Raw genomic sequence first — 13,102 nt, forward strand, 5'->3', positions numbered from 1 at the left:
CTGGGAGAAAGACGGCCTTACCCATGGCTGTCTGCCTGCTGTAGGACATGGGAGGAGGGCTCAGAATCCTTTCTTATTGAACCACAAATAGGTGTGGAGGGGGCGATGCCAGACTACCAGTCCATTGATAAGACCACCAGCTCATCTCCTGACTCCTGGTCCAGGGCTCCTCCCAGGACACCAGGCTGCCTGCGGGCACCTCACACAAGCCAGGCGATGCTCACTGTCGCCTGCTGGCTCATCAGCAGAGAGGGAAGGTGACATTTGAAGCAAACAGACACGAAGGGCAGGTGGTGTCTCTGCCTGGCTGAGAGCTCCCTGGGGGCAGTTTCCCTGCATGGGCTCCAGACAGCCAGAGGGTTCTGGAAAGTGCTTTGGGATCTGGAGCGTGGCGAGCCAGGCGCTGGCCATCAGGAAACATCAGGACACCTCTGAGACGGAGAAGGGGACAGGCAGAAACGCTCACTCAACCGGGTCATTTCCCACTTCTTTTCCCATGGAATTTTTTTTTTTTTCATAAGAGCGCTTGACTAAGGAACACCAATATTCATTCAGGCACAAACACACCCAATGAGAGGAAGTCCAGGAAGGATGTAGAAACTAATCATGGAATGTTGCTTTCAGAGGCAATTGGACAGGATATGGCAAACCCATTAGACCGTGCTGGACTCGAAAAAGTCGCCTTGGTAGAGGTGCGATCCCCAGCAGCAATTATTATTGCATCATAACCATTAAATCTTCCCTCAGTGTGCTCCCCCCCTCCAGCAAGCTCCCCAGACACTGAGGCCCACGATTTCGTACTTTGATTTTCTGTCAAGTTTTAAGGACTATGACAAAAGCAGACTGGGGGAAAAATAGGCTTTTTGCTTAACTCTGGAAAGAGGCACAGGCTGATAGTAAGCCTCTGGCAAAGGTTAGTCTAAGAAAACAGTTGAACAAATATTTACCTATGAAATTGACTAAGCTGATTCTGTGTGAATACAGGCATGGGAAAAGCTGAATGAAATCACACCAAGATTAACTAGTTGTTGCTTTCAGCCAGGAGGGGAGGGCAGAAGGAGAAGGCCATATCACACCCTTGAGAGTTCTTTTAAAAATGCGGGAGACCATCTTTCTCTTCCACAGGAAAAGGATTATTTTATTAAGTATTTTAAAACAACTAGTTAACATTGACTCATAGATAAAAATATTTACAATCTCCCACCTTCAGGAAGGCTCCAAAATATAGACACTGTACCTCTCCCTAGAGAAAAAAAAATTATTCTCTTCAAAAACAGGAATACATTCATTTGTTCTCACTTTTGTAGATCAAGTAATTATACAAATAAACATCTGAAACATTTTCCTTTTTAATATATTTATATAATATATATTTATAACAGTTTTACAAATAAAGGCAACGACTTTAATACCAAAATAAAAACAGGAAAAGAAAAAGTTAAAACACGATCAGTGACCAAGCATAGTGCATTTCAAAAAGCTGGTGCAGGGCGAGCTGGACAAGTCAGAAAAGTACTCTGGACCAAAAATAAAACTTCTTTGAAGAAGACAGAATCCTTTTTAGCAATAAGGACACTCCATACGCCGTCGGGCGAGGGGAATTAGCCTGCAGAGAGGATGCTGCTTTGCCAGGGTTGGTTAGGCCTTTAAGAAGCTAAGCTTGGTTAAAAGGAGTTTTAGGATAGAGCTGAGAGCCGAGTCTGGCTTTGCTTGTTGAAACTGCAATTTGTTACTCAGCTTTTGCGCGCTCTGGGGTGCTTGGAACTTAGGCACCTGCATCTCTCAGAGCCTGGTTTGGTTCCCTGGACAGAGAAACTGTTTCTAGGTGAGACTAGAAACAGGTGCCAGAGGCCCGGGGGACCCCTCCCGCCTCCCCTGGCAGCTGGGCTTGTACCAGGGCGCCCTTTTCAGATCGTTAGTAAGCGAATCACTTTGAAAGCCTGAGTAGGGAACTACATTCTCTTTACTCACCCGAGGCAGGGGTGGAGAGCAGACCTGCGGAAATCTCCCCAGACCACTACCGTGCTATGCCAGTGTCTGCTACCTCACCACTTTGCAGAAAGCTGTCTGGCTGCCCTGTCCCCGTGTGGTGAGTCACGGAGACAATAAAAGGGAGCAGGGTGGGGTCATAAGAGCTGGCTGGGAACTGCACTCTGGAAAGCCCTCTTTTGAAAGTACCTTTTGCTCAAAGCCACAGACCCGGCTCCCAAAGTGAAGACTGACTCACAAACCAAGACTTTGAAGCTTTTGAAAATCCAGCTGATCTGTATCAGAGGGGGCTATTCTCTGGGAGGGGAAAAGCCCAGAGGTCTGCGACAGTCCCCCCTAAGTCTCCTGATGTCAGGCAATCCTTCACATCTTCCCTACACCAAAAGGAGCTTTAATGTCCCATACCAACACACAATGCATATGCATGTGCGCGCACGCGCGCACACACACACACACACACACACCCCTGAATCTTCTCTCCCTGCCTCAGATGATCTTGGCATACACACTGGAACAATCCTGCTACACTCACAAACACGTTTTTTTTTTTTTTTTTTGGAAGTAGGGAGGAAGGAAAGCGAAGCAGCAGGACCCCCTAAATAGTTTAGTCTTTGGTTTCTAAGTTTAAAGGGGGGATCTGCTTCAGAGCTTGGAGCAGGGCGGAAGAATCGATGGCCGGATGGGCTGGCAAGGGAGAAGGGAGTCTCTGGGGCATGAGCAAGGGGGCTGAGATCTTGTCTGGGTTCATGAAGCTGGTGAGAGCTGCGGCAGAGGCGTTGAGGCCTGGGTATAACACTGGGACAGAGGTGGGATACCAGCATTTCTCCAGCATAGGCAAGTAGGCAGTCGCTGACGGTGGGATCAGATAGAAGGGCAGGCAAAAGGGAGGCTGGTGCGGGTGTGGGCCCAGGAACGGGGAGCCGATCAGGTCACTGCTAGTGAAATGGCCTTCATCATCTGAGAGCTGCATTCTGCTCTTTTTCATGGGGGGTTCTTCGGATTCTTGCTTAATAGCACCGATCCTTTCTCCCATGGTGAACCTGCGTCCATGATCACTTTTGAAGTACGGCTGCTCGACACGCAGCTCAGTCTTCTCTGATTCTCCTCCGTAGCCGCTGTCTGTGTCTGTGTCACTGCCACTCTGCTCGCCGCTCGAGTGAGCAAAAGTCCGCTGGATGACCGGCACACAGTTTTTGCCTGGGCCTTCAGAGCCTTTGGCCAGGGAGCTGGGTTTCTCCTTGAAGTCCATTGCTTTGGCACCTGGGTCTGACGGCTTCCTGGCGGTACCACCCTGCAGGAGCTCGGAGACCACACGGTGGAGGTGGGTGACGAGCTGGGAAGATTTCAGGTCCCGGGTGTTCTCGTGCTTGGCCAGGTACTGAAGCACCTCCCGGGCACATGTCTGGAAACCTGAGCAGAACATCTCTTGACCTGCTTCGACATTTCTCCCCGACAGATCACCTGGATAAACACAGATCCAAAGGAAGACGTTTCAGAAGGCCCTGTGGTTCACCTGGACACCTATGTTCCAAAGACCCAGAGCTTTCTTTTCTGTTAACAGCATTTGCTGATTTATGTTCCTAACTCCAAAAGTAATAGGATCAGGGGGAATGTGGATGACAGCAAAAAGTATAAAGAATAAAATAAAAATCATCCATAATTCTACCACTCAGAGATGAAATATGATTTGTAATGACTGTACAATATCCCATCACAGACACAGACCATATTTAATAGAGACAGACTGCTTCCCCTCTTGTTGAATTTATAGGTTGCTCTTGAGTTTCCATTATAAGTGACACAGCAATGAACATCCTAGTATGTTTATAACCAGAGTCAATTTATAGTCAATTTATATCTTTTTACCATAGGAAGTGACCGGATCGTCGAAAAAGGAGAATGAAGGAACAGTGTTACCTAAAGTAAGCTTATTTTCAATGACTTATACAAGTTGCAGTCATGCTGTCGTCTTTAAAGGCTATTTCTATATCTTTCCCATGTATTCCCTTCATGATCCCCAAGAAATTAGGTATGGTCATCTTCCTGTTTTCAGTAAGGAAACTGGCAGAAGCACTTGCTAGCTTTTTGTGATTCTCATCATACTTGTTTGGAAAGGAGGGCAGAGAAAAATGGGATGAGGGGGTGGGTAGAGGAATTTCTCCCTAGTTTGTACAGTATGATTTGGAATGGGTGAGACGAGATGGTTAGAAGGTGGCTGTGATTCTCTAGAAGTCAGTAGAAACAGATGATGAAACTTCAGTGGTTTCGTTAGATTGTGTAATTCACCAAGATACCTAGTGGCTATTCAGGGAATCACATGAAATGCAGGAAAAACTCCTGTTGTCATCCTGCCAGGATCGTACCGCACACCGAGTGATAAGGAAGTAGAGGAACAGGAAAACACTGGGGCATACCCGTGATTTATTCTCCAATGAAACAGGGCTAAGAAGAACAACTGTAAAACACCCATGATGCAAATCATAGGTGCCTTGGCATTTTCAAAGGGAGGGGGGAAACTCCCAGAATCCAGAAACTCTTAAGTCAAAATGCCACTGAACTATTTTACCATGTGACTAATACGTATTCATGCCAGGTGGCACATGCAGCGTTCCGAATGAAAAGTCTGACCTTTTAGGAAGGATAAAACGGCATCTCCCCCAACGAATGTGCATAAGCAATTGGTTGCAAGAATGTTTCTCATACCAGATGTTGAGCCCACAGGCTCTCTATTTGTGCTAGAACTCTTAGGAGATGATAGCCAGGCTTGGGTACTCACCGGCTTGCAAACCGCTCTGCAGGGCAATGATTTTCTGCTGTTGCTGATCAATTAGGTTTGTTAGTGCTTTCACATGCTTCAAGGTAAGTTCAAGAACTACTGCTTTTTCCAAGTGACCCAAAGTCTGGAATAAAAAGAGCCTCGGTCAGCAGTGAGCGCAGAGAAGTCCCACCTCTGGGACACTAATTAGCAATGAGATAAAGGAAGAAAAAACAAAAAACCTTTCCTGGTTGACTAAATTTAGTTTTAAGTTTATAGATGAAGTTTTAAAATATATATATATGTATTCAATATATATTTTTGATTAAAGAACAAAAAACTGTCACCCATCTTTGGAGGCCTTTTGGAAGCAGCAGCTAGCTCAGGAGAAAGCTTTGACAGATACATTTTTCCAGCAGCCGTTGCTGACCTTAACTCAGGGGAATCCGGAGATAACATTTCTCTGCAGTGGTGTCAACCCGAGGAGAGACTTCTACTGTGTCTGGCAGCCAAGAGGCTTTCCCTAGTTTCTTTCCTGACATCCTGTCATAACTTCCAGCTCATCTACACTTTTTTCTTCCTCCCTAAATACTATTCTTTTTTCTTTCCCCAACCAAAGCCTGCCAAGCTAGTAAGCTGTTGGCTATTGCCAAGAAAGGACAGGGCGTTAAAACACACACACACACACACACACACACACACCCCCAAAACAAGTCCTCTTATTTTAAAGAGGGACCGGGGGGCGGGGGGGAAGGCGGTAAAATATTTGCGAGTTGCTTGGTTTGCTCAATTCGGGAAAACGAAAGAACCCTGAAAATCGCCAGCAGGGAAAGTCTTAAACTCTTGCAAGGGAAGGCCAGCCGGTGTCGGTGCCAACCTGGAGAGGTACAAACGGTTCTCACCTCATTTGCACGAGGCTGCCAGAAAATTCTGACCCTGGGGAAGGGTACCCCCAAACAGAGCCGCCCACCAGCTCGGATCGAGCCATCTGGTCTGCAGTTCCCAGCGGGGCCTGCAGGTGGCGAGTGACCCTCGGCCGCCCTCTGGGCAGAGGAGCTGGTTTGGAGAGGGGCCAGCTTCTCACTTACTGTAAGTTTGAGATGTTCGGGGAGGAGATCCTTCAGCTGGGCGATGCACTCGTTAATCCGGTCACGTCTCTTTTTCTCGATGAGCCGGTGCGGCAGTTTGTAGGTCTCCTACGAAGCGCACGGGGAGACGGTGGGCGCGGGAGGACGGGGGTGAGGAGCCCTCCTCCTCCCCCCGCCGCGGCGCGAGGAGTCGGGGCAGCGGAGCAGAGTCACCCCCAGAACCAGCTCCCCTCCGCCCCTTCTTCTCCAGGCAACTCAGTAGAGGCACAGAGCCCACACCTGGCATACCCCCGCCAGCCGCAAAGTGAGAAAACTTTTACTGGAAACTCAGCGCGTGCGAGGGGCTGGGGTCCCGAGGGGCGCGGTGCTCTTACCTTGCTATCCTCGCTCCGCTTTATTCCCCGCCGCGACTTGTACACTTGGTACATATGGGCAAAATCCATCCTGCAGGGAAAGGGACGAGGAATGGCTGTGACTTGCGCACCGGCTGCAGGAGCCCTGGTTGGCAAGAACCTCCGGATGCGCCCAGAACTATTCCGAGTTGCAAGCCGCGCACAACGCAGGGCTAGAGTTGAGGCTTGAAAGGGCCGGGGGTGCCAACTTACCCTGGTAGGTCTCCGGGCTCCAGTCCTGGCGCTTTGGGCAGGCAAGCGGGGGGCGGTTGCGCACTGGGGATCCGCTCCATTGCGCGGCGAGCCGGGGCCACTGTGCGCTCCTGTCTGCAGCGGCAGAGTGTCGGGTGAGGACTGTTCTGGAGAGGGTTTCGGAGGTCTCTTCGCCGGGGTTCCTCGGACTCTGAGCTCCTTGAAATCCGTTGGGCTGCCGGGAGCTGCGGCTCTGAGGTGCGGCTTCAGTTGGGGGCGTGCATGGTGGACCCGCGGCCTCGGGCTCCGGCTCTGCGCACAGACTGGCAGTGTGTGCTCCCTGCGCCGTCTGCGCCGTGTGAGCCAAGTGAATGAGAAGTGGGGCGGGCGGGGAGGCGGGAGGGAGCGCGGTGGGGGGGGGGGCCGGTTAGGGCGGGGTGGGGGGGGGCGAGCCGAGGAGTAATGGAGAGGCTGCGGGCTGGGTTAAATGGGAACGAGTGGGTGGGTTGGAGCTACGTGTTCTACCCTGTGACTCCAGGCACGTCTGGCCGCTGCCGGGGAGGGAAGGAGCGACCTGCCCGCCCTCCCCCGGCTTCATCACATGAGTCTCACGTGTTGGACGACGCTCCCGCGGCTGCGAGGGAGCCCCCGCCTCCACCCCCGGCCCCCAGGTGTCTGCGGCTGCCTTTCCCCGAAGAGGGGGTGGCAGCGCAGACCGGGTCCTGCCCAGCCGGGTGGGGGGCGCGAAAACTGGAAGGGGCCGGAGAGGTGGGGGGAGGTTGGTAACGTGGGCGAACCTGCCCCAGGGAAATGAAGTAAGTTCCCGTCTCCTGGGAGGGAACGGGGGAGGACGGACCCGCCCGCGTCTGACTCAAGCCGGGAGAGGAATATCCCCTCGCTAGTTCCAGCCCAACCCTCTTCCTCCTCCCCCCGCGCGGCCCGCTCGGAGGAACCGGCGCACAGCGGAGGGAGTCGCCCGGCTCCCCCCACCACCACCACCCCGGCGCCTTCCCCAGAGGCTGGGGTTTCTTTCTGTGCCGGCTTCCCTGCCCCCACCCCTCGGCCCCGCGTCCAGGAATCGCCCGCCGTGGGGAGGGGCCGAGGGGCGGGGCGGATGTCACCCCATGGGAAGCGGGCTGGCAGCCAAGCTCAGGGGCAGCCGAGGCCGCTGCCGAGCACGCTGCGCGCACCTGACCCGCGAGGCTGTGCGCCGCGGGCCCCTGGCTCCATCGGAGCTGCGTTCCCGGGCACAGCCCGCATGCCGGCGAGCACCCACTTAAGCACCCCCCAGGGTGCCCCAGTGCCCCCCCTCCCCGCCCCGCACTTGGGCTAGTCAAGCACAGAAAGATACAGGGCGCGGTGCCCTGCGTTCCCTCCCTCCTCTGCCCCCACCGGAGCAGGACGCATCCCCTCGGGCCGCAACGTTACACAACCGTAACCGCAGCGACGCGCCTGCCCTGCAGCAGCCCGGGGTGTGACACTTCACGTGGCCGGGGCTCGGGCCGCAGCGTTCCCGACTGCGAGCCCCTCTGCCCTGGCCGGGGGGCCGAGGCCCCCGGGCTGCGGTGTGCCCGCCAGGGTTGACCATCTCCCTCCTGCCGGGGACTTCGGGGGGTGCTGTGTGCGGTCTGCGCTCGGAGGAGGAAGGAAGAGAGAGACTAGGGCAAACTGCCCATCACAGTGACATCTTAGCGTTCATTCATTGGACAGATATTGTTGAGCCCCCTACCCTGTGCCAGGCGTTGTGCCCGCTGCTAGATAAACTGTGGGCGAATCGAACACAGATTCTGCCCTTGAACTCACAGGAACGTCTGAGAAGAGGTTCCGCTGGGCAGTGAGGGGAAGGCAGCCCTGGGAAAATTATATCGGTGCCACCGACAGACAGGGGGAAAAAAAGAAAAGATAGGAAGTGTGTGTGGTTTTGTTTTTATTAAAAAATAATTTTTTAAAAATTTAATACGAACAAAGATGCCTGGGCAGAGGAGGAGAGGGGAGAAGTTAACCCATTGCCCGGAGCCTGGGGCAGAAAGGCCTCCTCCAAGCGGCCCCAGATCTCCGCAATCTCACTTGGGCCGCCGCCGGAGGCCCCCCCCCCCGCCCCACCTCCCCCGGAAAAGTCCGGCCTCTGTGACCTTCTAACTGCCTGGAGCAGGGAAAACAGCTGAAACTCTAAGCCCGCGGTGTGAGCAGCGCTGATGCAGTCAGAGGAGGGAGCCAGTGGAAATTCATGACTAAAATAAGGCCTGGCTGGGGATTTCACTGACCTCTGTGCTGCCCTGCCCTGCAAGATCGGGGAGTTGAGAGATGACTGTAAGCCTTTCCCACCACGCCTCGGGTCAGTCACCACGCTGCGGAGTGACCTGGCTGTGGGAAAGATAGAAAAAAATGGGGTTAACGCTGGGCGCGGGTGAAAATTAGCCTCGGCTGCAGTTTGGGGGCTGGGGTGGGGTCAGTCTTAATTGGCAGTGCCCTTGACAACCTAGAGAATTGGGATTCACACTTCGACCAAACTGGGAGTGGATTTCCTTCAGGTCGTTTTGGAGAGCTCCCACTTCCTGTTTATGTTTCACAAGCGTCAAACTCATTAGCAAGTGTGAGAAGTGCCTCCTTTTCTAACTGCTGACTGGCTTGACCTCACTTGGCGGTTCAGCATCCCTCCCTCCTGGAATGTACTTTTACTGGCTTTTGTTATCAACCGTCTCTCCGCAGGCTTCCTGCAGAGAGGTGGGCAGCAGGGCCACAGGCAGGAGGGGACTAGAGTCGCTCCTGGGTTTGTGCTTTCAGTCTAAGGGGACCTGCTCCATTGTGAGACTTTAATAGGGGTGAAGAGTTGTCATGACTGTGTCCAAACCACAGTTCCACAAGGAAATAAGTAGTGGAGAAGGAAGGAACATATGTCCCCACGGCTGTCACCACCACCCCCCCGGCCCCGCCCAAGCCAGGAGTGAACCCAAACAGTTCAGATTCCATGGCTCAGGGCTCAGTATCATTCCTAGAATGCTTTGAAGTTATCGATACTTTTTGCCCTTACCTAACCTACAATTGGAAATAACTAAATATATCATTTCCTACTTTTTGTTTGTTCCACATGTACTCTCAAGCATCAAGAATTCTCCCCACTTAACCAAAGTTCTACCATATCCAGCTTATGTTACTTTTTAAAAATAATTAATTGGTTTTGGCTGCATTGGGTCTTCGTTGCTGCGCAGGGCTTTCTCTAGTTGTGGCGAGCGGGAGCTGCTCTTCATTGTGGGGCTCGGGCTTCTCTCTGCCGTGGCTTCTCTTGTTGCGGAGCACAGGCTCTAGGCGTGTGGGCTTCAGTAGTTGTGGCACATGTGCTCAGTAGTTGTGGCTGGCGGGTTCTAGAGCGCAGGCTCACTAGCTGTGGTGCATGGGCTTCATTGCTCTGCGGCATGTGGGATCTTCCCTGACCAGGGCTCGAACCCGTGTCCCCTGCATTGGCAGGCAGATTCTTAACCACTGTGCCACCAGGGAAGCCCCGCTTATATTACTTTTAATGTTTTTCTTTTCTCAATAGCTTATGATTATTTTTTATTGATTTAAATAAAATAACTCCTTCCCCTCATGCATCTTTCCATCCAGAAGAATCTTAATATTTCAGTCTGTCATCTTTTGTAGATAACTGTTTAGTGCTTACTGTGGACTAGTTTTTGGACTGTATGTAAAAACATTGCACATGTTAATTTACTTCTCACCACCACCTTATAGGGCAGGTATTAGCTCATTTTTGCATTCATTTAACACATATTTATTGAGAACCACTGTGTACCAGGCCCTGAACTAAGTCCTAGGAATATATAACATGTCCTCTTGAGGAAATTGAGGCTCAGGGAGGTTAAATTACCTGCCCCAGATTGTATAGCCTGAGAGTAGATCTGGAACTAGACCCCAGGTTTGTTGGGCTCCAAAGCTTGTGCTCTTAATCACTGTAGTTACGGCTGCCTGGTAGGGTTGTCTGGGTTGCACACTGCTCAACTCCAGGGGGAGCCATTCACATTGCAGTCTGTGTGAAAACATCCTCTAGAGTTGTGCAGGGCAGCACTGAGCAGCTGCTCTGAGTAATCCTGACATTTTGTAGCCCGCTCCTCTGTTTTGTTTCTTCTAAGTGTACAGAGAACATAATTTTGCACAAGGAAGGACGAGATTTTTCTTTTCTGTGCTAGTGAGGCTCAACATTTCGGTGGTCTGATGCTGTGTGTTGGGAAGAGTTAGGCAGGCCCTTCCTAGCAGGAAGTTAGAGCCCACAGCCCCCTCCCTGTACGTACCCACACCTTTCTTGCCCAGATATCTATCACTTTTTGCCTATTGATGAAGTCTCACAATCTATTTTATCACAGTTCACAGTAAGAAATACATTTTACATCATGACTAAACGCGTACACACACATGCACCCTCGTGTACGCGCGCGCGCGCGCGCACACACACACACACACACACACACATCTGAAGCATGTTTAAACATAGAGCCGCCAAGACTTGGCTGGGCTATAGTAATAAGCGACCACTATTCTGTCTCTCACACTCTGAGCAACGATTGCTCACTTAAAGAAAAACTTAAACCGTTTAGGAAGAAGCCAACCCAATGTACTTCAGATGAAAAATTTACAAAATAGTATCTCTTTGATATATTCTTTCTGATATATTGTGGTCTTGTCTAGTAAATTTTAAAAAATATTTTGATCTTACTGAATTGATTTTTTAAATTAATTAATTAATTTATTTTTGGCTGTGTTGGGTCTTCGTTGCTGCGTGCGGGCTTTCTTTAGTTGCGGCGAGCGGGGGCTACTCTTCATTGCAATGCGCGGGCTTCTCATTGCGGTGGCTTCTCTTGTTGAGGAGCACAGGCTCTAGGCATGCAGACTTCAGTAGTTGTGGCACATGAGCTCAGCAGTTGTGGCTCGCAGGCTCTAGAGCGCAAACTCAGTAGTTGTGGTGCACGGGCTTCGTTGCTCCATGGCATGTGGGATCTTGCCAGACCAGAGCTCGAACCTGTGTTCCTCTGCACTGACAGGCGGATTCTTAACCACTGTGCCACCAGGGAAGCCCCTGACTTGATTTTTCAGTCCACCAATAAATCCCGATCTACAATTTGGAAATATGCTCTGCACTAGAGATAGTGCTGGAATTTGGGCTTGTCCCCACCAGAAAAACGTCAACAGCATCTATACACTTGCAGATCTTCCTAAGGTACTTATAGAAATGTTAAATAAGACTGCAGATTCAGGATGAATTCAACGGTATAGATGTCTCCTTTCAGGACATCTTTGCTTTATGCTCAATTGTAGGAGTAAAATATTCAGTTTTGTCAGTATGTATCATGTTATGTGTTGGTGAGACATAGTTCCTTCATCCAGTTGAGGAAGTTTTCTGCTGTTGCTAGTTTGCTGACAGAGATTATCATAAAAGGATGTTGAATTTGTCAGATACTTTGACTGCATCCAACGAGATAATCATGTGGCTTTTCTCTTTCATTCTGTGAATATCATGAATTACAATTTTTTTTAGCGTTCAGTCAACCTTGAATTCCTGAGGTAAGCCTCTCTTGATCAATGTAGTATTTTTATTGTGAGATTTAATTAGCTAATAATATATGTTAAGGATTTTCATGTCTATGATTGTGAAGGGTATTCATCTGTAGTTTTTCTTTTCTTGTAATCTTTGTCAGGTTTTAGTATCAAAGTAATGCTGGCCTCATAAAACAGTTTGGGAAATATTCTATCTCTTTTCTGAAAGACCTTAAGTAGGACTGGTACCATTTCTTTCTTAAGTATTAGGAGAAGCTACTTGGGCCTGGAGTTTTCTCTGGGGGAATGTTTTTGCCATGAATATATTTTAATAGATTTCAGCCTATTGAAAATTTTTATTTCTTCTTTTAACAGTTTTGGTAATTTTTGTTTTTCAAGAAATTTGTCTCTTTCATTTAAAGTTGTGAATATATTGGTATAGTGTTATCCTTTTAATGTTTGTATAATCTATAGTGGTAAACCCTTTTTACTTCTTTTAACATTTTTGTTAGGTTTTTTCTTTCTTTCTTTTTTTTTTCTTAATCATCTTGCCAAGAGGATTATCAGTTGTATTAATCTTTACAAATATCCAGTTTTGGATTTGTTGATTTTCTCTGCTGTCTGTTCATCTAATATTCCATCAATTTTCTCTCTTATTTTTCTTATTCCCTTTCTTCTGATTATTTTATATTTAATTTGTTCTACTTTTTCTAGTTTCTTTTGATGCAAAGTAATATCATTGAGTTTAAATCTTTCTTCTTATTATAAGTATTTAAAGGTAAAGAATTTCCTCTAAGCCCTGCTTTCACAGCATCCCACAATATTTGGTATTTGTATTTTCCTTATCATTCAGGTCAAAATATGTTGTATTAGCCTTTGTGATTTTTCTTTGATTCATGGGTTATTTAGAAGGGTAATGTTTAATTACCAAATATTTCTGAATTTTCCAGATAACTTTTTCTTTTTCCTTTTGAAATAATTTTAGAATCACAGGAAGTTACGAAAATAATATAGAGAAGTTTCATGTATCCTTTACCCAATTTCCCCCAATGGTAACATCTTACATGACATGACACGATATTGAAACAAGGAAATTAGCATAGATATAATCTACAGAGAGTTTTCAGTTTTCACCAGTTTTACATGCACTCACTTATGTG

General features: G+C 49.1%; 2 protein-coding genes across 2 annotated transcripts in view; one reads left to right on the forward strand and one right to left on the reverse strand.

Moving 5' to 3' along the window:
- LOC115859116 (uncharacterized) overlaps positions 1-13,102 on the forward strand; it is a 193,978-nt gene that overhangs the window by 54,337 nt on the left and 126,539 nt on the right. The gene's annotated exons all lie outside the window — the stretch shown is intronic.
- Positions 1,117-6,790, reverse strand: BHLHE40 (basic helix-loop-helix family member e40). The gene is made up of 5 exons (XM_030867790.3): positions 6,438-6,790; positions 6,207-6,276; positions 5,833-5,940; positions 4,766-4,889; positions 1,117-3,450 (listed from the first exon to the last, which is right to left on the reverse strand). Exons 1-5 carry the CDS (start codon positions 6,515-6,517, stop codon positions 2,594-2,596), a joined length of 1,239 nt encoding a protein of 412 aa, XP_030723650.1. The 5' UTR covers positions 6,518-6,790; the 3' UTR covers positions 1,117-2,593.

Source organism: Globicephala melas, chromosome 11, assembly GCF_963455315.2.
Source record: "Globicephala melas chromosome 11, mGloMel1.2, whole genome shotgun sequence".
NCBI classification, from domain to species: domain Eukaryota; kingdom Metazoa; phylum Chordata; class Mammalia; order Artiodactyla; family Delphinidae; genus Globicephala; species Globicephala melas.

Bases quoted from the DNA above. Each gene is read 5' to 3' on its own strand.
- BHLHE40 (XM_030867790.3), bottom strand. From the start codon at position 6,517: ATGGAGCGGATCCCCAGTGCGCAACCGCCCCCCGCTTGCCTGCCCAAA. The intron at 5,941-6,206 runs GTAAGAGCACCG...TGCGCTTCGTAG, and splicing joins AGCGGAGCGAGGATAGCAAG to GAGACCTACAAACTGCCGCA. The intron at 4,890-5,832 runs GTAAGTGAGAAG...TTTTTATTCCAG, and splicing joins CCGAACATCTCAAACTTACA to ACTTTGGGTCACTTGGAAAA.